The sequence below is a fragment of the Geospiza fortis genome, unplaced genomic scaffold (assembly GCF_000277835.1).
Source record: "Geospiza fortis unplaced genomic scaffold, GeoFor_1.0 scaffold166, whole genome shotgun sequence".
NCBI lineage: Eukaryota > Metazoa > Chordata > Aves > Passeriformes > Thraupidae > Geospiza > Geospiza fortis.
The window spans coordinates 8267847-8295102 of NW_005054310.1; the positions used below are offsets into that span (position 1 = coordinate 8267847).

The 27256-nt window shown below is 35.4% G+C and overlaps 1 protein-coding gene across 2 annotated transcripts in view; it reads right to left on the reverse strand.

Annotated features, from left to right (window-relative positions):
* Positions 1–7583: 7583 nt before the first annotated feature.
* MON2 (MON2 homolog, regulator of endosome-to-Golgi trafficking) overlaps positions 7584–27256 on the reverse strand; it is a 52941-nt gene continuing 33268 nt past the window's right edge. The window contains exons 26-34 of one of the 2 annotated variants that reach the window (XM_005419245.2): positions 24365–24508; positions 23823–23840; positions 23428–23556; positions 21315–21505; positions 14590–14650; positions 13192–13315; positions 12214–12421; positions 10856–10938; positions 7584–8977 (exon numbers count right to left, since the gene is read on the reverse strand). In XM_005419245.2, coding sequence (XP_005419302.1) covers positions 8814–8977; positions 10856–10938; positions 12214–12421; positions 13192–13315; positions 14590–14650; positions 21315–21505; positions 23428–23556; positions 23823–23840; positions 24365–24508 — 1122 coding nt within the window. In that variant the 3' untranslated portion in view covers positions 7584–8813. The remainder of the gene's footprint in view (positions 8978–10855; positions 10939–12213; positions 12422–13191; positions 13316–14589; positions 14651–21314; positions 21506–23427; positions 23557–23822; positions 23841–24364; positions 24509–27256) is intronic. The other variant, XM_005419246.2, reaches the window with a different exon arrangement.

The window sequence follows — 27256 nt, forward strand, 5'->3', positions numbered from 1 at the left end:
CGAACGTGCCACCCACCGGGCTATCGCCGCACGGGCCCCTTCGGGGCGGGGATTTCAGCGCCTCAGCCCGAGAGGCACAGCGGGCACGGGTTTTCAGGGTACACACAGTACCTTCCTTGGCTCTGGACTTCTAATTCGGAAGCTCTTTTCTTTCTAAATGTAAACAGACTCCATGACGATTATTCCACAGAAACTGACCTCAAAGAAACCCACTGTGCACCTCATTACAGATTCACGAAAGTTACAAACACTAACGTTCTTACTGTTCTATCTGTTCTTCGCCACCAACACATCTGTTAACAAATCTATTGAAAAAAACAGCTACCGGCACACCAGAGGGATTACACTGGAAGAGTGTAAAAATTAAAATGTGTTATTGTGTTTACAAAAACTGTATTAACATCAGTGGTGCAGAATATGGAAATAGGAATACGGACAATAGTCTTGAAGTTTCTAATGCAAATATCTCTCCACAACATGGGTTAAGAAGGAAACGCGATGCCTTTTATGACAACTTGCAACAAATTTGCAGTTGAGAAAGTCGCACTGGAAAGGAGCCAAAACATTGCCACCTTAGAGACAAAGATAAAATACATTACAATTAGGTAGCTCCCCCTTTTTGAAGTTGCTACACACATGAAGCATTGGGCACAATCAGATCACTGATCACTTGTTTAAAACACATTTAAACCAGTGACATTCTGTTGGAGAACACATGCTAAGAGATTGTGCATGATGAGGTGATCTGAAGTTCACGTGTTTTTGATAGCACATGGCACGTTAAAGAACATTCTACAGCTGAGGAAACAGAAGCATCCAGTAACTCCAAGTCCTTTACTTGTGGTTCTGAGAGGGACTGTTTGATCTCCTTCAGACTGCTTTCTCTCAATTCCTGTTTTCCTCTGTAAATCCATATTTCTCACAGAGACAGTGAGACTTAACTGTTGTATTCTTTGAGGTCAGCTAAGGAGAGGCAAAGCATTGCAAATATGGATGCACTAAGGAAATGTATGCTCCGTTCCTACTCAGTTAACTAAGTTGGTGTACACTTAAAAACTCAGTTCTGAAAAAGAAATACAATTTAAAAATGGGACATTTAAGTGTTTATTAAAAAGAAAAAACAAAAGCTAGATACTTTAATGCTATTTTTCCTATTAAATAATCAGACTTATTTTAAAGTATATTACAAAATATATTAGCAGTGGAAAAAATCCTGCAAACTTAGAATATTAAAGTTTTTATTTAATTCTGGGTTAATTTTTACCTTTTTTCTTTAATGTGCTCCCTTCTATTCTAAGGCCACCTAGACTATAATGTAAAGCAACTTTTACACAAGACTATTAGTATTTCACATCTCAATGACTTATTTTCCTGAATTAAGGTATATTTTATATGTGTTAATTAACAGACTGAAATTCATCTTAATATCATGAGAATATTTAGAAAGTTTCTTAGACAAGGAGTTAGCGATTTCTATTTGAAGCAAATCAGCACTTCTGAGCTAAAGTAAAATGTAAATTCAAACCATGTCATTTGGATAAGTTCATTATAAGAAGGGGAGATAACTGTAAAATATTGTTTCTTTTTGGAGTTTGGTAAGTTAAATAATTGAAATATTTATCATGTCTAAACAGAAATTGTTTTTAAAATTGTAGTTGGATATCAGTACAAACTACTGGCAGATACTCAGCATACATCATAGTTTATTATATGGCAAATCAAAAGACCTACACATGGTTTTTGACTTGCATTTATCTAAAAAGTCCAAGATCTATTACAGTAGATCCTGGAAAGCAGTGAAAAATTACCTAATAGGTTAGGAAATATGCAAGGCTGCACCAATCTGCAAGCTTTCAATCCCTAATGTTTGTTGGAAACACCCACCTTGCTGCTTCATGCCATAATACAAAGCTCTAAAAGATTTTGAGGATGGGAGCTCTAGTTACTTTCAGTAATTCAAGTTTTGTTTACCAACAGAGTAAATGTGCAGGGACTTTCAAAGAACTCATGTTTGCTGCCAATTATTTTCTCATTTTCCTAAGAGATGAGAAATTCAAATGCCAAAAATAATTCAGGCACCCAAGTGGACGGTATCAGAAGTAAATGTAACCTTGCTGATTTGAAACACTTGTGAAAAAAGCAGCAGTTAAATGTAGTATGTAAAACAATCAGAAAAATTATCTGACGAGTGTACAAAAGTGTAGCAGTAATGGAAATGGTTAGTTCTGTTTCCTGAGCAGTAACATCATGTGGTCATCCAAATTGGGAAACCAATGGAAAACCGAGATGGATCAGTAGTGGGGAGAATTTAAGGCTCAAAAAGAGCTCAGCTTTGTACACTAACAATAACTGCAGATCTCTTAACTCTTCATGTAATTATTTAGACTAATGCCATGACTACAAGGAAGTCACAGCATGTTGTCCCTTGCAGACACAGGGTACAACAGATAAATATTTGAACATTATCTTCACCCAGGGTAAAAACAGACAAGCCTTAGAGCAAGCCCTTACAAAGGATAGGTAAAAACCCAAAAGGCAAACAAACAAACAAACAAAAGCCACAAAGAAGATGCTCTTAGTGGAACTCAAAAAAACTGTAGCACCATCGACACTTTGCAACAGCAAAGTCAACTGCTTTTACTGTGGCTCTCTCATCTTCTCCATTTTGAGATGTCTAAAGTAAACTAAAAAAACACCATGAAACACCAGATGCCTAAGCCTAAGGAAGTTGTCCTATGCTCTGGTAGCAAGAACTGTCACTTCCACATAGCAGCTTAGATGATCTTTTAGGATGGAATGACTCTACCTATTTTGTCTTCCCTGACTGCAAATGAAAGCCAGGTTAGTTAATCTTGTGGTAGACCTCAAAATTTTAGTTACCTAGATCTCAGAAGAGAAATCTAACTTGTTCATCTCAAAGCAGACATTCCATACTGCCTAAGTTTATTACAGGAGGAATGATTTCTGTCAAAAGCAGCTTCTATTTAATAATGACTTAAATAAACAAGAAACTACATTTGCACCTACATACATCTCCTCTAAAATATCATTATTTCATTAGCAATTATTTAAATGTTTGTTTGCAATTAAATATAGTCCCACTAAGTCTGGTAACTTTTTAAAACTAGGGAATTCATTTTACATGGCTAAGATTACATCGCTTGTTAGATGCTTAATGGTTACATTTTATTTGAAAACATCTGAGTACATTTTTTGATAATTTAACACTTCATTCGTTTGACAAGATCTCTTTGGATTCAAAGTGCAATATGAAAACTGGCATTCAAAATCATTCTTAGATTGATCTCTTTTAAAAGTATTGAATACATCCATGAAATACATCTTGTTAACAAAGAGCACAGAACTAATTGTTTCTGGTTGCCACTGCCTTCAGCTTTTAGAGAGAGCAGATTTTACTTTCACAAGTCTATCCTGTATATGGAAGAGGGGAAAAAAAGGCAGAAAGTTGTTCAGTTCCTAACCCATTTCCAAGTTTGACCTAGTTGTTTGAATTGAATTGGTTAAAGTGATACTAAACTGCAAGAAAGAGCTACTACTATCAGACTGAAGTTTAGTACTTCAAAAATTTGCTTCCCACTCTATAAAAAGGGAGGGGCTCATGCTACTTCATCAGTTAGTTCAGTGCATTCTCTTTGAGACTATGGCAACAAAAATGCTTAAAATTTTAACAATATAGTGCATACAGCTGTAACAGACATTATCAATTTTGTATTTTGAGAGAAAATATTTAATTTAAACAAGTCTGTTCTAAGATAAATGTTTATCTTTCCTCATTTGTTCTAGGGCAGTACTTTGTGTAGACTCTGGAGCTCATTTTAGTGGTAAGGTAGTACTGTGTAATGCTTCACCAAGCCCAGAGGCATGAACAGATGTTCAGTAAATAGATCTGCAAGTAATAGTTGTGATGTAGTCCAGAAACCAGTTCTTTGTACATGTACATCCCAGCAGCATGATGCACTTAATATTTCTGTCCCCTTCCATGTTTTCTCATGACAGAGGTTGATCAAAACCAGACTGCTCTCTGTGCTCTCTCTGAATTGGTGGCAATCCAGTTTTGGCTGCCATTTTTCTATGGAGCCTCTCAGCCCCACCCCTCACGACTAGGCACTGGTCTTTGATGTGATGTGGGACAGAAGTGCGAGTCTACTGGCAAGGAAGCCAGAAACGTAAGCAATTCCTTGGAAACTAATTGTTCTAAGTAAGAAAGAGTTACCATTAAAAACATCAGACTGAATGATATCAGGCTTCAAGTTTCCAGCCACCACAGCCTCATGAACTTCTGCAGTCTTCAAGCAGCTTCAGCTTCGGAGATACCACTGGAGACTCGTGTCAAGTCTAAGGCAGATATTATTTGCACAGAATCGGGGTCTTCAGTAACAAAACTGTGTAGGTGCCAGATACCTGACTTCCAAGGGCTTGCCCTTCTTACCTAATTATTGATAATCTCTTCTGAAAACAAAACAGACAAAGGGGCCGATGCCTTCGAGAATGTTTCAACATCACAATATTTTTGATTGAAGAAAAATATGGTAGCTGTACTTAACTCATTCTTTCCATAAGGAATATATTTTAGGTGAAAAGAGAACTACGCTGCTGATAAATGAGATTATTTATGAAGTAAGTTCTTAAGGCAGGCATCTGGATCACCAGTGGAAACACATGTGTTAACATGGAGGAAAAAAAGCTTATCAAACTGATCATAAAAATAAGCTTATGTGAGAGTTCCTCTAAACATAGATAATAAAGTAAATTCAAGCAATGAATAGTCTCATCTCTTGCTAGTGAAATCCTGTAGTTAGCACAGTAAACACACAGATGAATCTTATCCTTTTTATCAGTTGTTTCATAGTCAAGCCATAAATTCTTAAATAAGGAGCTTAGAAAAAGAAGGATAATTTTTAGCATGTCACTCTTTAACAGATACAAGGACACCACAAAGATGATCTTAAAAATGCTGAGGTTACTCAGATTAGTTCTTTAAATCCCAGGAAGAAATTCTTCAGGCTCAGTCAATTTGACAACTTGTAACCATTTTCTCTTCTGTTTCCCTCTTTAGGCAAGCTTCTTCAAGCTTCTTCAATCTTTGTTACTCATACCAATTGCACAAGCAATAGACTGGCAGTAGATTTCTGATGTTTGTGATTAGCCATCACTATAACAAACCAAAAACTTCAACACACAAATTGCATACAGAAAATGAGTAGCTAGCTGCAAATGTGAGGTGAACAGCTAGTGAAGAGACACAGAAATGAGCTGTACAGAAACAGACAAGTAGAAAATGCGCTTTCCTCCTCCCTCCCCACAAGAACACTTGTATCTTGAGCTTCTAAATGAGTTTCTGCAAAATACACTGATGACTAGTACTTGTGTTAGCCATTGTGAGGAAAAGAAAGGCATTAGCCTCACTAAAAGTATCCTGCGTGAAAAGTTCAAGGCCAGCTATGAGAAGATTTGTTTTTTGGCAAGAAGAAACAACTCAACCTCGGTAAAAAAAGAATTCCATCTGCAGAGTACAATGATAAACTACTCAAGTTTCACAGACATATTCTTATTTACTCGTGTAAATAACTAACAGTGATCATGTGTTTCATGTGGTTTAATGTCCAGTAACATTCCACAGCTCACCAATAAAGCAGGTGGAGAAGCAGGCTCATGTACAAGGGAACAAAACAGATGTCCACTTAGATAACCATCTCTGATGATAAGCAAATAACTACTGTAGATTACTTCTGGGATAAGACTTTCTGTAAGAACTTCCCAGCTTGAGACATCTGTTCTTTTTTCATAACCAGTTACTATGCAATCTTAAATCCTCATGTACATTAAAGCAGTGGTCACAGCACTGAGACATGCAAGTTTCCCCAAGTAATGCAAAGTCTTGCTATCAACGTGCTAATAATCTTATAATTTTCTCTTTGGATTCCCATCCACATCTTTTTTTAAAGTTGTGAACAAGAAGGAAAAAGGTGAAGATTGTGATTACATTTAATAAGCAATTAATTCTTATCTTCTAACTTCCAGCTGACACATTTCTACACAGTCAGCTGTAGCACTTTTCTAGCTGACTTCAGCGACACACTGCAGACCCCATCCTGAAAATGTCCACAGGTTTTAATTCTCTTGACTAAGCAGCCCTACGGACTTGAAATGAACTTGGACATGGGTCTACTCAACAGGTAACGTTAAATTAATTCAATTTCTTCTGGAACAAGATTTACCTTGCTAGAAACATGTAAAAATGTGAAATTTAAATATTCAAAAATGCTGCTTGCCTCAAAGAAGCCCTAAGAATGCTTAGCAAAAAGTACAAATAGAAAAAAGACATTGATATTTCAAGTTGGAAGAAATATTTGAGTGTTGGACAAGAAGGCACAGCAAAGGGAATAATTTTTGTTCACAAACAAAATTAGTCAAAACATTTTCTAAGCTAAGGAGCTTTGTTTTTAGTTTTCAAACTATTTATACAGAATACAAAAAAGCAGTAATACAGTCAGCCTCAGATTGCATGTCCAAAACATGCCTCAAATAGCACAGATATTAATTTTGTAATTAAGAGGAAAGGATGGTAAGTTAGCTGATTGGTAGTTTATTTCAAAATCTTTTGAAGATCAATTTTCACAGGTAGTCTAGGGTCTAGAGTCAAGAAAGACTCATGCATCCCTTTTTGAATTACAGATAAAGATGAAGATTTGCCTCAATGAAAAAATCACTGAAAAATCCATTCAAAACTAATTAGAAACAAATTCACTCATAGCTTGGACTGCACATCTAGATATTGTAAAACAAATTAATTCCCTTCTTTCCTGGCCTACAGTTTGTTTCTTTAATGACCTCAACTTATCTTCCACTAATTAGGAGAGCAGTTGTCAGGTTTTCACTTTCAGAGTATGGATGATGTTGCTACTTTTATATAAGACACAGTTCTGCAGTATCCTGGAACTGCTCCTCCAGAGAAGGTATTTTGACATAAATTCTATTAAGAAGAAACATTTGTTTCCTTCATGTAAACTGTGTATTCTCTTAAAACTATTCAGGTTTGACAATTATATCCCATGCAACTTTGGTGACAGAAATGTGCAAGGTCTTGAAGCCTCTTTAATATTTACCATACTTGAAACAGAAAGCTTTTAAAAAGGACCATAAACTGGAGACTTGTGGGAGCAAGCTGTCCAAAGAACTGCCTGGAGAACATTATTAATGCAGGGTAACCCTGACCAGTTCATCACACCCTCAGCTTGAAGCTTCTACAGCTTTTACACCTATTCACATGTACCAATCAGTGTTCATTGAGCGAGGAAAGTGCAAAGCAAACAGATGTAATACCATTTCTTATGCATGACAATTTTTTAATATCTACAAAAGACTTGAAGAAATAAAACCCTAAAGGTAAGCTCTGAAATCCATAGAAAGGCACCTGTCTTTTTTTTTTTCACATTTGGCCTTTGTGTCTTCACATCACAGATTAAAAATGTGAATACAGGTGAAACATTATTGAAATCAAAATTCATTAAATAAGAGTTTAAATGCTAGATCACAAACTTTAAAAACAATACCATTAAAAGTGGTTTGCTTCAATTGTGTATTATTTTAAAATGAAACAAATTCACATTTATTTAATGACAAATTTTACTGCATTTCTAACTGAGTATCTATCTTCAAAAATACACTTCTCATGGTTTTTATCAGACACAGTTTATAATTAAAAGATTAAACAAATTTTTTGGGTTCAAAAGACACTTAAAATTATTGAACAAAATATCACAGCCAAGTATTTTAGATATTTGAACTTGTCTTTTCTGGGTCATGATTCAAAGACTCTGATACTTGCCAAGAAGGTCAAAAAAGGCTAACAACCCTCAAATATGTTTGTTTTATTTTTTAAAGCAAGGCTGCAACTGCAAAAATGGATAGAGTTAAGCAGAACAAAAATCTTGAAACAAATTTATTATGAAGTGAGGTATGGTAGTGTTGAAGTGCTACAGTGGATTTGTGCATATTCAAACTTATTTCAGGTCAACTACTCTGAAGTTTGAGATCAGCAGACTGTGACTGCTTGCTTCAATCTTTTGTTATATGACCCTTTGCAGATGTCCAATGGCCACAAAGAAGATACATTCAATTAAGCAAAAACTAACATGATCAGATATGAATGAACATATCTGGCAATTTAGAAGGCAAACTGTAAGTAAAAATGCAAGCATACAACTTATTCATAATAAATACATTTTCAAGCATTTGACATTATCAATATTTTTAAAAGAATTTAAATAATAAATGCAACTATTTTATACATAACTGTACCATTTATTATACACACAAGTATATCAGTTCCCTTTGTTTACAAAGGCTGGTTACAGATATATGGAATGTTACAGTACCATCTTGCATAAAATTTTAGTACAATTCGTACTTCAAAAAAGGGTGCAAAACACCAGCCTAATAAATCTGACTGAATTGAAATATTTTTAATTACATCATTAACACATACACAACAAGCTGTACATAAGCCCACTTTTCAATCACCACTTCAAGATACTGTAGCAAGTACATTAGATTATAAATGATTCCAACTAGTCAATTAAATTTATTAAAGGTTTGCACTGCTACTCACTCTGGAACCTTTGAGATAAAGCCTGTATTCACGACATACTGAGCTCTTGTTAGTACAGTTAAGAGGCAGTCAGCACTGGTTGCCAAAGTACTAGTCACAAGAGATTTCCTCAGAGAAACTTCACCCAGGAGCAAACATTTTTGGATATTCCCTTCAAGAATAAAAAAGAAGTTTTATGGGGTCAAGACTCTCCATTCTGTACCTTGGCTGCTGGTGGATGCATGAAGTCCTTAAAGGGAACCAGTGCCTCCTTCAAAGCAGAGCACACTTCTGAGGATGAGCAGGTGATACATTCTACTAAAGTCGGGTACAAGGCAATAACTTGTGCCCATGTGCTAGAATCAACTGCAGGGAAGAAAAGAACAGACTGAATCACCACTGTCCAAATATGACAACAGATTTTTTCCAATACCTTCTAGGAAATGGCAGATTCCCAGTGTGCCTAAACATAGGTACTTAATGCTGTACTATGGCATCCATGCAGGGCACTCAGATACAGGAAAGAATTTCTGCAGGAGAACCATTTGTTTTTTCAGCTGCAGCCAGAGGCCATATGGGATAATATCCTTAAAGTAGTGCTACACACCTGTGTTTCTACATATGAGTCCTTCACTGTGTCTTTGGGATGAAGAACTGACAAATTTAAGATAATACTTCAATCTGTAATACACATGTTTTCTGCCTGCTCTTCTCAGCTATTGACAGAAAATTGAACTGGATGCACATTTCACTTTTGGAAAATTGCCATCAGTGAGATTTTCTATTGACTTCAGATCATTTCAGATTACAAGAGCTATAGAAAGCTAAGGTAAAAACACTGGACAAAGACAAAAAATATCCATGGTAAAGTTTTGTTAGTCCAACAAGTAAAATCAAACATTGTAGCATGACTCTTATTATAATGTCGCTTCCTTGGTTATTTCTGTTTTAGGTCTGCTTTCAAAAGAGAACTCCTGGCTTCAGACATTAATAATTATCTTAAATAAATAAAATTATTAAAAGGTAGAAGAAGTGGGAGTGAAGTGATTCTGCAATTTGTCCAGTAGTTCTCTTGCTAAGAAAGTGTGTGGGAGGTTTGGCAAGCACTACTGCATATGGGCCAGGGGAAGAATGTCTCTCATTGCAGGAAGAGAGACGTGGGGAACACAGTCCAGCTGAGTCAGCTTCTCTGCTCCTCTAAGAGGAAGACCCACCAGAGCAGCACTTCAGTTAGCTTCAGGGTTAGCCAAAAGGTTTTATGCATCCTGGCATAGTTCTACCTGCACACTTTGGCCATGAAACCTTGGAAACCACATCATCATAACTCTGGCTGCTCAGTGATGATACAAATGAGGCACTGCCCCTTTCCAGAAATCCACTTGCCTGTGTTTTTCTGGAAAGGCTGGTTTGTTTGTTTGTTTGGGGATTATAAAGGTTGGGTTTTTTCTGCTCCTTCTAATATCAAAAGCAGGGAGGTAGAGGGAAATGTTGTAAACACAATTCTGTCAGAATTTGAGAGTCCAATACAATGGACTTAACCAAGACTCATGATTAAGTTTCCTTCCAAGAACTCCCCACATATACCAGAGGTGCAGCTTACGGGAGGAACAGGATAGGTAATTATAAATTAAGTTGAAGTCTTGCATTTGATTCAGCCCTTTAAATAAATCTGTCAACCATTTACTCAGGCATCAATGACCTAAGCTCAGTCCAGGGGACAGAAAATAATAGTGCAGGAAGAGAGGGAAAGTAAGACCATGAGTGTAAGTATCTACCAGCTTGTCCATGCATTTAACTTGTACACCCCTTTAACTGCAGAGTGTGCCCATGTGAACATGATCCATAACAACCTTAAAAGGTATCATGAGAAGGAAAAAAAGGATCTAGCCAGGATTCATATTTTTAAGAATTCCATTAATATTTTCTGGAATGGGGTTTTTTCTTTGTTTTCAGAAGACACTAAGCTTTATCTAATAAAGGACACTATAAATTGACGTTTTCTCTTTTATGGAACATATACTCTTATGTCCTTATACTTTTACTCATACTGAAGAAACTTTGTGGGGTTTCTTGCCATCTACCTGTCACCTACATATACAAAGAATTACAGAATACTGACTTACAGAGTACACTTTTTTTTCAAATTTCTGTGAAGACTACTAAAAGAAATAATAAATACATCTTTGGGACAGATAGAATACCTATATACCTTATTTAGAACAATGTTATTTAACAATAACTTACCATTTTCAGGTTGAGTCTTTTTAAGTGAATCTATGAGAGTACTGACAGCTTTTAAAACAAATATAATTTCTGTTACTTGCTGCCTACAAATGAAAAAAAATGCAAACAGTCAATTACTTGTTTTTGTTTCATGAATGTAAATTTTATAGAAAAAGTTTCCCATTATCATTGCTGTTGTCTCATCTAGGACAGCTTTAACTTTGATACTGGAAACAGTAACACCATACAAATCTCAATCTAAAAACACTTGTTGGAATTCTGGATGCTGAGAATTTTAAACTTTCTGTACTTAAAGGCACAGACCCACAAGAGAGCACTGCATTTGACCTGAGGCTGTGAAGGTGGCTTCCAGAATTGATTGACAGTACCGGGATTATGGGTGTGTAGTTGGTTAGAAGCGTGTAATACCACAGGGTGGAAAACTTAAGAGTTCGGTATTTTAGAATATAGAAATAAATATGAAGGAAGATGGAGGTTTTAGGGTGGAGGCAGGTTGTTCTTCTTTACCCTCTTCTTCCTTCTTCTTCGTGGGTTTGGGTGTAATTGGACAGAAAAGTCTGCATTGCGGGCTTCCAGGGATCAGTTATTGGGTTAAAAGGGAAAATAATCTAGGTGTCAGTTCTTAATTGGATAGTTTAGTCTTAGAAGACATTGTAACAAGAGATAGTTAGCCATTTTGTGCCTTGCTAATGAAACACTGCTGAACTCATGGTTGTGAGAGTGTTTCACTGATAAGAAACAATAAACTAAGTCCGAATGTGAACTACAAGGCACTTAAGTGCCTTCAATCCAGACCCAGAGAATCTGATACACTCCTATCAAAGTATATGATAAGGCTAACAAAGATAATCAATTTCCACATTCATGATCAAAACCTTCAGAAGTGAAGTGCATTTCAAGTAAATTCCCATTTTAAAGAATTTCTTCGTTTTCTGATCCAATTTTTCCATTTCAAGAACAATTACTTGACTAATGATTCCCAATATTGCTGTTTGGAGGTTTTATTTTTGAGGAGATTCTGCTCACCTCTCAATTTAGAAACTACATATAGCTCTAATGGGAATAAAGTGAAGTCAGATTTCAGAAAGATAATGCTAGAGATATCAGAAATATTGTTTCAGTAACTGAAAACCATTTTAACAGCACAGAATATGACCGTTGTTACTTAGAGTTTTTTTTTTTTTAATGGGGTATCAGAATTTCTTTTGAGATATCTTCCCCTAAACATTTCCCTACCTTTTAAATTTCATTCTCTCCTACCCACCTCATTTTTTTCATGACTAAGTGATATTTTGAATGCAAACTTCTTCTCATAAAGTCCTGGTAATACCTTTATTTTCTAGAGACAGCGCACATACCGTGGAAGAGGACATTTGCCACTCAATCGCTCATCTTCTATGTAGCGATGCAATACATCCTGTGACCTTTTCAAGAGCACAGAAAGTGCCATTCTAGAGATGTAGCCTTCTTGAGGAGTTGTGACTTTATTACTGAATGAAAACTGGAGCAGTGTTTCAAAACACACCTTAGAAAACTCTTCTCTCATTCGAATATCTATTTCGGCTTCTGTCAAAGTAAAATGATGCATTTCAATTGTGCACTGTGCATGATGCTGCATTTCAATCTGCTTATTACATGCTGAGAAAAGGTTATCACTCTAGTATTAAAAAGTATTAACAGAGATAAGAACAAATATTAAGAATACATTCTATGAAAAAATGACTGTGCAAAAATCACAATAGTTCTGAACATAAGAGATGACTTATGACACATTCTCAGTAACATATCACATACTTGACATTACTTTAATTATAAAATACATGAAATAATTAAAAAACAGCAAACAATCCTACATCATAAATACTCATATTTGGAACTGTACAATTTAGGTATTTTTCTATGTAACAGCTTATGTTCATTTTTTTCATCTTTCCAAAAACCCCTACAAATGTTTTTTCTTAAAGGCAGAGAAGGTATCCGGCTAGGTACACCATATAGTTACGCTAGGGTCATTTAGGTTTTAAGAACAGGATGTCTGTCTTACAACTGTCTGAAATTATTATTGGAACTGGCACAAAGGAAAATAAACTATGTAAAAAGTAACACAAGTTCAATATGATACTGTCCAAGCAGTAAAGAAGCAATTTTTTAAAAATTGCAAGGAAAGCTTGGCAACTTCCAAAAAATATAATTTATTTTAAAAGTTGGATATCAAACAGTCTGTACTGAATACATGCCAGGGAAGTTCACGTCTTTATCACAATAAGCACACTCAACATTTTAATTATTTTCTAGTAGATTTAAACACTGTAATTTTTGTCATTCAGGTACCATACCTGTAAAGGAGGATGACTGAGAATGTATTGAGCCTTTATTGAGCATAGTCATTATCTGACCAACAAATTCCTTAGGAATAAAATTAGCATATGGCAGTATCTCTGTGCTGATAAGCTGCACCACCTAAAATAAATTACATATATTTATATAGGTTTTCTAAATACTGTAAATCTAGTATGAAGAAACATTTAACAAGAGAGAAAGGCCTAATTAGACTTCACAAAATCTTCTACTGCTAACATTTAAAATTTGCAGATATGTCCTAAAGTGTGGTCTTGCATGGGACATTAAACTTGAAATAAAAACCTTTCCACTACCACTTTTGCTAGAGTTTCTGATCAGATTTCAAATGACATTTGTAGAATGTATGGTAGAATTTATGTTTTTGAAAAGAGAAGATCTAACATTAGGAATCTCTCTCTCCCTCCACCCCACTTCAATATCCTCTCCATGACATTAACTCACATACCCATCCCTGACAATGTGATATCTGCAAAGCAGAACAAGTATGTTAATTACATAAACGAGCTTAAGGCAGTACACATTAACAGAAATGCTCTCTATCCTTGTCGTGATGCTCCCATTCAGGAACAAAATTGGTTTAGATCTCCATAAATTAATGCATTCGATTTGAGAGTTCTGCTCACTGCAAGCAGAACCACTCTCACTTTTCATCCAGATATTTTTGTGTCCCAGCCACCCCTCTGGAAAGATGAGACGTGATGAAATCACAGACACTGCCGTGTCTTCTCTGCAAGTCCTTTTGCTTTGTACCCCTAATCTCCGTTCTGCCACATTTTCTTGTCCTGGAGTGAAAGAAGTCCCTCCTTACTTCAGGTATCATCTTCTCCTAATTTTCTTCAGCCTTATACAACTAAACATACAGTGATCTCTGTGCTACACAAACTACACATAGCTTCTTCTTTTATGCCAAAGCTTCTCAGTATAGAGAAGAGATCTTAACAACAACGTCTAAGAAAAAATGGCTTTTTGCTGACCACCCCCTCAACACAGAAGGCATTCACTTCAGGCTTAATTGTCAGCTTTCTCTGTTGGTCTACAATTACCAGTGTAAACGTTCAGCAATAACATCATAAATAAGGATACATAATGAGTTAGAGTCAGAAATGCATTCAGGTTTAGCCAGTCTATTCTGTTTTGAAGTTGAGATGACAAGAAATACTTTTTGGCATCCCACTTCCTACTTTTTGCATCATCCTGAAGCAGCTGAATTCTGGACCTATGAATTTCCTGTCTTGTTTTCAAAACTAAAAACAGTATCACAGAAAAAGTAATGAAAGGGTAACTTTTAAAGAAATTATTTCAGAACAAAATGCAACTTGTGAATGCCACTAACTTGTTAAAATTAACAGTATTATTTGTTTTAGGCTCCTTACCTCAACATCAATACTCTCATTCTTCTGAAATTCTTGAATTGAGAGATTATCAGGAGGTGTACTAAAAATAAACATACTGCGTTATACTTCAAATTTACAATATGTGTAAGGAGATAGATATGGGAAAGTGCATTACATTTACAGTTATTAAATGCATCAAGTTGGTACTATTATATGGTAATGATTAATGATCACAAGGTAAGGTTGGATGGGGCCTTTGAGCAACTACTTTTTACTCACTATGCCAAAAAAATACCTTTGAGTTCCAATGGTACATCTTACATTTTTTTTTATTTTACATTTTCTTCTATATTAATGGAACATTTTTCATTAATGGGGTATTACTATGTCTTTTTCCCCTGCTAACTGAAATGATGTATTTGTTCTCATTCTTAATGAATTTTATTAGAAGAAAAACCCATTTTATAAACAATAGTTTTGTAGCTTTTTTGGAGGTTTTTCATTAGCTATATATATGAATTTATTTTCAGATGAAATGTCCAGAAGTGATTCAACAGACCCTGTGATGGGTAGCTAAGCACAGGCTCACAGGCAAGGCAGCTGCCCAGGATAGGACTGTGGACGTGTGCCAATCTTGTCTTCATAAGGGTACTCATCTGGGCCTGCCTCCTCTGTCCCATTGCCAATTTTAATAAAAGTTTAAGAACCTTGAAGGTTTTGAAATCTCATTCAAATCTGATTAGTTTAGCTGACGGACATTTTTTCTTCCAGTGCTCCTGTATGTTGCTGACAAAGACGAAGAAGATTTTTCTGAGATGGGCATTTTTTTCTCCCATCTTCTGAATACTTAGCATAACACACTGAAGATCAGTCTTCACATCTACAGCTAATTTTCAGTTTTGACAATTAGGAACGTTTTATGTATGCACACGTTTCTGCTTGAAAAATAAATATTTCTCTGCTCCTCAAAGAGACTTTACACAGATAAAGTCTACATTACTTTATCTATGAAATGGACATGTGTTATGTGTACAACTAGAAAAAACCACAAAGAATAAAATATTAAATTATTGTATTTATTACTGGGTTGTGTATTAGGGAAGTGTATTGTGTCAGGAAGTTTGGAATTTTATTTTGAAAACATAGAATAAAATAAAATACTAAGTAGCTGTTCAATCAGTACCTTTTCTAACCCACCGAGGTGTTCAGTATGCAAAACCTTTCAACAATAACTTAAGCTATTATGATGCATAGAAATGCAGGTCATGTTGAAATACATGGGAAGATTTCAGACTGACACTTTCCAATTTATGACTCACTCTCTGAGCTGAGGTTTACTTAAAGAGGTGTTCAGGCTTTTCTGCCCAGTCATCCACACCTGATCTACCTTACCTACTAAAGATTATGGTACATATTTGTTCGTGTAGCAAATTATTCCCAAATAAATAAATTTTTGTCTATGTGGATACACCCATCTGGGGGCCAAATGCTTTGCTGTTCTGGCACAACATACCCAAACCATACTGGAGAGTCAGGAGCCAGGAAAGATAAGAGTGTGATGCAGCAACTTTCCTCAGTACAGAGCTCCCAGCCCCTGCCCACTGAACAGGGAGGGCTTCAGAGCCAAGAGCAAAGACCTAACAAGCACCCAGAGCCCTGCTGTGCACAGCACTCTGCTCAGAAGCATCTTTTAGGAAAGTATTGATTTAATTCCCTCATGTGAGCATAGACTTCTAATAAATTATATATATACACATACACACATATTTGGTGAATTTTATTGTATATAATGGCTTGACATGCCTCTATGAAAGCCTCTGGGAAAGAAGAACAATATGAAGTAATAAACATACCAGCTTCTTACTGGAAGACAATTCTGTGTAAATTAAGTTATATGAAATGTATTAATTTTAAATGTCGTCTTGATTTATGACAAAAATCAAGATTATTGAGTCACCTCAACTGTAGTTTGCTCTAATTTTTTTTTTAAAGCTGAAACTTCTGTCTTAGAAAGCACTAATGCTCTGACAGTAACATTTTCCTTTTTCATTTACCTGGGCTCTCCTGGCTATATTTGAAATTCCTTGTTGTACAAAGCTGCAGAGAGAATTTCTGCTGTGCTTTGTACTTTTTAAACATCATTGAGTATCACCTCTCATTTAAGCTCCATAGCTGTCTTGAAATTCTGTTCCTATCCAAAAGACAGAGGTAGGACACTATTTTAAATACAGCTATTCACAGAGCTTTAGTTTAAGGGTTCAAACTACAGTGGCCTCTTGTCTAATCAATGCCAACTCAGTTTCAATGCCAGAAGCAATATTAGGCTATCTACACATATGATTTCTAGGACCACGGTGACGAGAAGAGTTACGAGTTAGATCAGAAAAATGTTTCAAATATTGGTTAAAAATTTAGAACATCAGTGAAATAATTTCATTTTTCTACCCAATGCTCAGCCAGGTAGAAACTTGGAGAACATGCATACAAAAATAAGGCAATGTGCACTGGCATATTTTAACGTAAGCTAAAGGAAAAAAAACTAATCAAATCTGTTATGCAGTGTTGCTAGGAAGACTGACTGCATTAAGGTTTTTGTGAGTCTTACAAAGATGCAGATGTTTCATATTTAGAACCATCCCAGTAGTCCTAAGTCAATCTTTGAGAATAAAGATCTGAAGACGAGGTACAAAAGGAAGCCCTTTACCTAGCTTTGCATATAGCCTGGACAGACAACTGCACAGAACATCTAGAACATTTAATAGTGGAAAATGTGGAGTATGAAAATGTATCAAGACCAATGGAAGAAAAGAAAGGGGGATTTTGTGACATAACATTCCAGTTTCATTGAAACAAAGAGCCTAGGAAAAATTACAGAACACCAGCATAAGAAAGTGGATTTTCAGTTCTAACCATATTCAGGTCTAACTGCATATATCTAACTATTCCTGTCACAAGGGGTGACATGTTAGATAGAGGATGCTAAAAATCCAGATAATGTGGTAATGGGGTTACTCCATCTCACTGTCAGCCTCTTGGAGAGTCAACTGAACCGCATTTCCCAAATTCTTTGTGCTTCAAAACCTTTTCAATCCATGCTGGTCTTAGTAAGATTTGTACACTCCTGCACCTAATGTAATAACATTCCTGTCCTATGTGACACATTTGCAAGTTGGAAAGCCACCAGAGATGACCTGACTCACAGCTGCAGTAAAGCCATTTGGACAGGTTCCGCAGAGTTACTAAAACCAATTCAAGTTTACAAGTCACAAATCTAACTAAAACCACTCTCCTCTTCTCAGTTGTGGCTTGGTTAATTGATTTGGTGTTATGGACAAAAATGGAAGTAGTTCCAGAATTTTAAAAAGCACAACTCATTGTTAATATAAATAAATCAGGAAACACAACAAAACCAGTTCTATACCATCTAGCTGTTCTTAAATAAAGGATTAATATGGATAGCTGGAAAGTACATTCTCACTGCCTTCCCGTGCAACCTGAAGGATGACATGCATGTCAACTCAGCAATAAATTTTAGCTGTTATTTTCAAAACAGTGAATAGATTCTCTCAAATTACCCTGGAATAAGGCACCACTATGACTAGCGTATGTTTTCTATTAGAAATACAAAACTAAATGAAAGCACGCATTAAATTTGAAAATTCTGAATCCAATTTCCTTACAAGTGGAACAACTACAAATCTAAGACACTAAGTAAACTGCAATTATAAATCACTAGAAGACAGAATTTAGCAAATTTCAAACCAAAAAGGACAGGTTGCCTTACTTGCCAAGGGTAATCTCATAGCATCTTGCACAGAGTGCAGAAAGATTTTAGCAAAGGAAATCAGAAGAGAATTAGCTCAATGTGGGGAACTTCCACAGCTATCTCTAGAGCCCTCCTTGCACCACAGTGAGAGAGATACACTTCAGTAGTAACATGGGGAGGAGGAGGAGAATGAGGAGGATGAAGAAGAGAAATGACTGCTATTACTAATTGTCCTGACTAGTGGCATGAGGAAGATGTATTCCCTTTTCAGCTTTAGTGTTTTTTAGGAGCACAAGGCTCAGGCTGATAGAGAGAACAGAAAGTCCATCTATCTATCCTAAAGATACCAAGGGACAAGGCTCTAACTGTATGTAGGACAACCATACACTTGGAAGGCAAACTGCTATTTAGAAAAAGATGAGCATTAGAGAGGTAAAAAAAAAACCAACCCCAGACATTCTGTAGCCACACAAAATACAACTACATAAGCAAAATGAATCTACTCACAAGAAGCCTGGAAACCATAATGATAGTGGCCATTAATTATACTAACAGGTCAAATTATCTTGCTGTAGCCTTGTGGTTCTACAAGATACTGGCCTATTTTTAGTGCTTTAAATTAATTTAAACTTTAAAGTTTCTAAGTGAAAAAAAAAAGCCTACACTTTTCTAAAGACACCTTTAATTAGGATGAAAAAAATTTCTCTAAAACACACTTTGTATGTTAAATTACAGTATACACTCTGGTGCTAAAGAGGCAAAACCAGGCTTAAGACAGACATCGTAAGGCATCATAAATATTCACACAGGTACTATTTTTTTCTTCTAACTCCAGAGAGCATTTGTCCATACATGACAAATGACAAAAGGTATTAGAATTAACATAAAGAGTAATAGTTTCTAGCAAGCAACACATTAAGATGAAATTTCTACGTTTGAAATAATATTCAAGTAAAGTATAAATCACTCACTGTAAATTAAACATATTTGTTATAGACAAACAGATTTGGCCAAGAAGTCATGCAGATGATAGTGGATTATCCTGAATTACACTAAAGAGCTGGGATAATTTTGCTTCCCTGAATTTATGAACAAGTAATACCAGTAAGCTGTAGCAGTACAAGTCTTGTACAGCTAAGAATATGCAAAACAGAAATGTTTAATTTGCTTTGCAAATATTTAGGAATAATTAAATTACAACAAATAGTAATATGTATTTCCAAAGCAACTTTTAAGTGAACATACATTCTTCTACAATAACCTGAAAAACCTTCATTTGAATTCTGATCACTCTACAATGATATAGATTATAGGGTGTTAACTGATGTGGACTGCCTGTCTCAGAATTGAAGCAAGAATACTAACTCCAGCTGAAAAGAAAACCAAGCAAGATACTGCAAAAATTATTTTATATTAAAGAAGCAGTGAAGTATAAAATAAAAACTTGGATGATTGAAGTGCCTTTTATGCATCATGGATGACCTTTTCTATTTTAAGGTCCTCCTACTTAATATAATTTTTTTCAAGGAAATGCAAAAACAATAGGAAGGTTTTTCACCTGATTGCCATCCTATTGATGGTAATCCTATTGATGATATTCCAAACCCATTCATTATTATGCATTTCCACTAGCGACACATGTGTCTCTAAAATAAATTTTCATTGGTATTTATTTTTTTTATTTGCTTGTTTGTTTTGGGCAAGCTGGTATTTATCCATGATTAGTAAATACAGCTGTGTTTGGTTGCTGACTTTTGTGTGTTTCAAAACTAAACACACAGCATATTAGTGTAAGGCGCTGAAGAACCTTACTGGTTTCTGTTCAAAAGAAAGATTTATTTGTTACTGAAAATATTTTTCATGTTCCACCTTGTTCTTTATTCTAAAACACTATTAGATATACTTAAAATACCCCTAAAAGATGCTTGTCCACAGAAGATGGAAATTCCATACCACTCCTAAGCAATTATCTAAAATACCTAACCTTCCTTAGAGTAAAAGATTCTCTTAGTGTCTAACCTAGAAAATCTTTGCTGTACTGAAACAAGTTTTTACCCATTGCCAAGCGACAAAGAAATTCTTCTCTGAAGCAACCTTTTTTTATATTCTGAAAATTTACAATGTTTTGCTAATGTTATAGTCTTTTATTTGAACAAATAGATCCAAGGCCAGGCTGGATGGGGATCTGAGCAAGCTGGTCTAGTGGAGGGTGTCCTGCCCATGGCAGGCTGTCTGGAACTAGATGATCTTTAAGAGCCTTTCCAACTCAAACCATTTGATGATTCTGTGATTAAACTGTCTGTCTCTGATCATTACTATTTTTCACTTCCGGACTTTCTCAGCCTGCCCATTGTTGATTGAGAACGTGTTTCATTCTTGAGAGGAATCTGTCCATCTTTATAGTCCTAAATATGACTATTTAACTACACTTTTCAAAGAGTATCATAAATCAAGTGTGGTTAATTATTAAGGTGCAGTCAATTTATCTTAGGTAGAAACAAATATAACATAACTGTGGGCTTCTAAGTGAGCAGCAGTGTACTAAATATTTTTCAAAAATTCACAGTAAGTGAAGTATTTCAAGATGGAACTCAAGACGAATACATATAGTTAATGCTGTTAATTAGAAAAAATACCATTGCAACTCTGTTCAAAGTGAAGAAAGGAACAAATTATGTACATATCAGCAATTTTTTATCAAATCTAGACTAAACATCCTTGGGGTCCATACAGAGCTCCTTGTCCTGTTCAGAAAGACTATGCCATACATTGAGAGTTCAGCTGAGCTCTTTCTTGCTCTTACACTTCACCTTTTGATTGAAGCTTTTTGTACTACTTTCTAAAAGTAGAGCTTTTTGAAGTAGGCAGATTGGTTACCTCTTCTCCATCATTCATTAAAATAATTTTCATATATCAAATAGCTCTACTGACACATACAGTGAACAAATTACTTATGAATATTTTCCTTTAAAAATAAAAAAAAGGAAGCAGTGTTTACCTTTTTGTGAATAAAAAGTCTTCAAAAGTATTTGCTAGCTCTGGCCACATACTGTCAAATTTTCCAGAAGATGCATGTTGCCTTGCAACAGGCAGTCCAATGGAGAGAACTTTGAGAAGAGAGGACACAGCTAGCTTCCATGTGCTTTCAGAAGGACACGAGTACTTCAGACTAAGAGGTATTCTAAGTGTCTGCAAAATGAAAGTCAAAGCAAAATTTATAGTTGCTCAGACAAATCTAAGATTACAGCAAGTTTCTGCACAAGATCTTGGAGGACACTGTCATAGATGGCAATACACAATCCCTACCTTTTCTGCTAGTATATGAGATGACCTTTTACAAATGCAGTTCTGAAGATGATTTATCATATACCAGCTGGCTAAAGCAAAGGTCTGTAGCCAAGTACAAGTTTAGGAGTCAGAATTGATCCATTTTCATTTACACTATGAAATCACGTACTAATTTTCTTTTTCTGTATTGCCATCCACCATTTTTGCCAAGTCTGACAAATGGGCTTTCCTAACACATAAGAGACTGTAGGCAGTCTGTTATCACAAATGTATTCTGGAGAATTCAGTCCCTATAAAGCCATCCCAAGTGCTTCCACAGTAAAGAAAAAGAGCCTCATTGCACTTAAATTTTTCCTAGTAAAGTTGAACTTTAAACACTGGAACATAAACACTGGAAGAAATCTGGTCATTATTGACTGTTAAACCACATGAAATTTGAAAGTAAGAACAGTTAGTAAAATTCTAAGATAAAGGCTACAATACAACTCAAATGTAAAGCAGATGAAAGCACAGCAAATTTTAAATCTTTTAGATAGAAAGTCATCTTCAGTATCTATAAAACAAAGTCATTAATATTTTTTTTAAATTAGGCATATGAACTATTTACACGTATATGCATTCTTTTTAGTATTGTTAGTCAAACTTTAGAACCTGATAGTAAGTTTTTGGTTTTCTTGGAAAACCAATTATTTACTTGACATTTCAAATACATAGTGACTAAATTCAGGCACTGTATGTATGCCCCCCATGCCTTTAGTGCAGTCTCTAATTTGAGGAAAGCAAAAGGAGGAAAGACTCATTCTGACTCTCACAAGACAGTCAATTATAATTAACTCTCTATGGCAAAAAATCATGACAGCCAGACTCTAGAGATAAAGAGAACTTCTTTTTTTTCTGCTGCTTTTGGTCATATGTGTCAAATCTAATTCCAAAATCAACATGGGCTTTAAAAACATGAAAAAGAAATTTAGAAATATTTTCATATATCATAATAGATCCTATTGTTTTCAACTGCAAATGTTACAAAAAAGTGGTATTTCCATCAGTTTCACCAATCCCATTAAAACAGAAATGGAAAACAACTATTTAACTTTGAAATACAAATATTTAATTCATAACAGATTTCAAATAATATCACCTGTTTTAAACACATTCAGGTTTCTAAATTTCTATACAGGAAAATCCTAACGTCAGCCAAGTCATTGCAAACAAGTCAGGTCAGACACATTCTTATTTTCCAGATTTCTGGAAAATATTACTTCTATTATTTACTAAAATTTTTTGCTGAAATTGAATGGTCAAGAAAGTGAAGCATTTGACAATTTCACTTTAAAGGTATATTAGCTACATTTATTATGTATTATAGGTGTATTAGGTAACATTTCAGAGATGCATTGACACATGAAGTCATTAAAAGCAAATCAAAAGTAACAGCATACATCCCAGAAGTTCTTATGCCAGTCTACAGAAACTGGGCTTTGGTCTTCAATGCCATATTTACTAAGGCACCTACTTACCACACTCAGGTGCATAACACTTTCTAAGATGAACATTTTGGGGCCTAACACGTTTGTTAATTTTTATCATAACACTGAAATACTGATGCTTACATTACCCAGCTAAGAACAGTACAAACAGACTGATAAATAGCCTTTCAGCTTCAAAAGAAATTATTCCCTGCTGCTCATCTTCATAAAATATCAATCTGTTTACTACAGTTTGAGGCTTCTCAGGAAGCGTTTGTCGACACTAGCTGAAAATAAAACTCATGATTTTCAGTATAATCTCATTAAATTCAGAGCACATGCAGGTCAAACTTTTACCTTAATAATGTTCTGAAGAACCTTCTCTGTTACCACAGCTTTGTGGCAAGCTGTCTTTTGGTATAAGTCCACCACAACTTCCAATGATCTCTCTGCAAATGGTACATAATTCAATGCCACCCATTCCGCCTAGGAAAAGGAATTAGTAAATTACTAAATTAGGTATGAAAACATATTCATTAAGGAACAGAAAGTGTATGTTTTGCACTGATCTCTCAGTTTAATGCATGCAAGGTTTGCTAAGAATATGGTCCAAGCCACAAAACTGCAAATACAACATAGTCTGGCTAGGAAAATGTACTCTACATTGAAGTAAAGTACATTTAAGTAGGAGAAATGTTGCAGTCTAAGCAAGACAACTACATTAGGACAATCTTTAAGGAAATTTAACTCACCGGTGCAAATAGTTGTATCTAGTGTGATTCCATTGTGTTGCAGGACAAACAGAATAAGAAGAATTAATACATACATAATAGTTACCTCTTTGATTACACTGAATCAGATGCTCATGCTTAGTGAACAGCAGTGTACACAGATAAAAAGAATTACTGAACACGTTCCATTTCTTTACAGCACGTGCAATTCAAAAATCTGCAGCTTGAGGGAATTTTCTCCATTCAAAGTTATCATGTCTCTGTGTTAAATTTATTATCTCTTGAAGGACAAATTGTTTTAGACTAATTCATGTACCAATTCAGACACATTTGTCTGGTGTCCAAGCCAGACCTTTCCTACATGAAGGAATATGAAGTATAAAAGCAACAAAAAATGCAAAGGGAGTAAAAGAAGATAACAAAAGTATCTAAAAAAAACTTACTACGCAACATGCAGTTAAATTTTTATAGATTGAACAAATGCATCTTGCTGGACAACCTATATCTGAAGCTGAATTGGATTAATCAGCCAAGTGAAACGAGTGAGATTTCTAATTAATTACCTGATTATACTTTGCATTTGCAATGTGCTTTGTTTCCAACTGTCCATACTGTGGAGGCTTGCAGGAAAATTCTACAAAGGCCAGTAGTTGGTCAAAGATTGCAGGATACATGATCTGCATACCTTCTGAGCCCACACATATAGCCTTTATTAAAAGAAAATAAAGAAGTTTAATATATATTTCTTGAGTTTTTGCTCTAACAGCTGCATCAGTACAAGGAACTCCTACAGAAAACTCCCCATATAAGACTATGCAAGAGTCATGCTGTATGAAAGATTGTGTATAGTTCCAATAGTTTAAGGAAATTACATTTTGTTGTTGAAGTAAATAAAGTTGCAAGATATCTGGGCATATATAGTTCAGTAAATACAGCTATCTCATCCAATAAAAGATAACTTTTCTTCACTCTGATTTGACTTGTCAGTAAAATAAAGTCTTATATAAGTCTTGTATATAGATCTCAGCCACATCTTCTTTAAGCTCTACTTCAATAAACATTTAAATATCTCAGAAGTAAATTATAGAAGGCCTCAAAAATAGTTAAAAGAGTGTCTTAATAATTAAAAGAGTGAGGAATAGAAATAAAATGAGAATTATATGGTTTGGCATAGCTAAAACTCATAATCTTGCTTTAAAATGGAAAACATTTCAGGAACAGTGTACTTACACTACCAAAAAACCTCAAATCCCCCTATACTACAGCAGTAAAAGACTAGAAGACAAGTGCTAATGAGAAATAAAAAGAACAAAGAACAAAGCAAAGGGTGTAAAATGAGCTCAACATATGGAAGCCTGGAAAGAGATGCAAAGCTCCTTTCCATTCCCATGTTCTTCAGTTGCAATGATGTCCTTTGTTAGTGGAATCACATTATAAAATATATTTATTAAACTAGTCAGGGTTCAGTCTGAAAAATGTTAGTTTTTTTCATGCTATTCAAACTGCAAAGTTGTTCCACAACTTCAGAGAAAATCAGAACTGACCCAAGTCTTCCTGTATCAGCAAAGAACCTGATCCTACATGCAAACACAGATAAAAGTTTTGTTTCAAAGATTGCAAATATTTACATACTCTTCTTTAAATGCTTTCTGTGTGTACTCCTGAGAGCATCAATTGATTTCAAGAGAGGAAGAAGGTACTCTGCCCTAAGGCAAAACCATCTGACTCATGGCCTTTGCATCATGCCAGCACTGGCTGGCTGCCCTGCCATGTGAACCGTACTGTGTTTACACAGCCAAGAGGAGCAATCACACAACTTCACAGAACTTACTAATGTCCAAAAATACTTTAATGCTTTTAGGAACTTCAGTGCTGTTATGTTAGTAACATAACTATAGGTGGGACAGGAGGTTTGAGGTACCATCTTATAGAAGTCTGTATTTGCAAAGGCTTGTAACTGCCATGGTAACCCATTGCAACTGGGAGTGGGGAAGGGGAGATGTCTCACTTTCTCAGGTAGAGTTATGGCTTTTGCTATTGTTTAGAAACCTTCAGCTAAAACATCTTGACAAGAACAAGAGTATAATAATGTGCAGTTTTTCCTCATGTTAAAAAACTTTGGTAATCTCTTCTTTGAAAAGCCCTAATGCCTGCAGCCTTTGGAAACTAAGATCATCTGGACAAGATGACTAAAAACTAGAAAAATCTGAGACAAATAAATGGACTGATCAAATGGGAAAAACAGGATTTGGATTACACTGACCTGCTGGAAAAGGGAGGATAAGAAAGGGTCAAGCCTGACTGGAAAAGGATGAAAATGTAGATGTAACTGGTTTAAAAAAATTCATGTTATTTATACACCCACATACAAAACTGAGATGCAATAGTAACTTCTATCCAAGCAAACTGAAATGAAATTTAAACAAAATATTTTACTCCATAGCATTTCCATGGCAGGGGTGGTTGGAACTAGATGATCTTTAAGCTTCCTTCCAACCCACGCCTTTTTATGATGCTATTCTTACACCTCTGTTTTCAAAACACATGAATATTTGTTAAAACCATTAGCTAAAGGAATGGCTGCAAGGTAATTATTCTATCTTGCTTGCGTATGTTTGAGATTAATCACCTCACACTAAGCAAAAGAGAAAACAAGACACTGAATTGCTGCTCATTTGGCAGCCACCATGTGTTTCATGAGCTAAATGACAGCAGCCAGGGGGATATGTGGCCACATAGTTAGGCAAAGTAGTCCTAACATGAAAGTCCAAAGGGAATGAAGTCAGGTCATGTGGATATTTTAATTCTGGCATTTCCCAAGTAAGTTTGGGGTTTTTTTGAGGGGGGTGTTTTTTTAAAAGTAGTGCTTAATATAAATGCATGATTTAATTCATTATCAACACTGCTTCTTTTGAATAAATAAGTTTTGTAAATGAGCACAGAATTTTGCAAGGAGATATGTTACAACTGCAAAAATAAAGAAACAAGCAGCATTATTTTCTTTTTTGTTTGGCTTTCTGAGAAAGAGCACCCTCATTTGTTGTTTATAGATTTACTTGCATGAAGGGGCTCTTTGAGCATGAGTTCTATAGTAAGAATTTCTTAAGCAGAGATGCAGCATTTTCCTTAAATAACTGATTATTAAGAGTCAAGAATGTAGATAATCTGCCAGAGAACCTTCTATATTTTATGCTTTGTGTAAACTCTAAGTTCTCATAATCGCTGCTCTTTCTAGACTGTTCATGGCAGCACCTGGACATCACATGGAACACTGTTTGTGGGACTGCTCCTCCATTTCCATGTAGAGCCCTTCAGTATCAACAGTACTTCAATGTTAGATGGACACATGAATGGCTACAACACAGCACAACAGTTAAGGTACTTCTGCAATCAAGCAAAAGCACACTTCATAAAGATTACACCATTCCTTTCAATGCAGAGCAGCTTCTCTACAG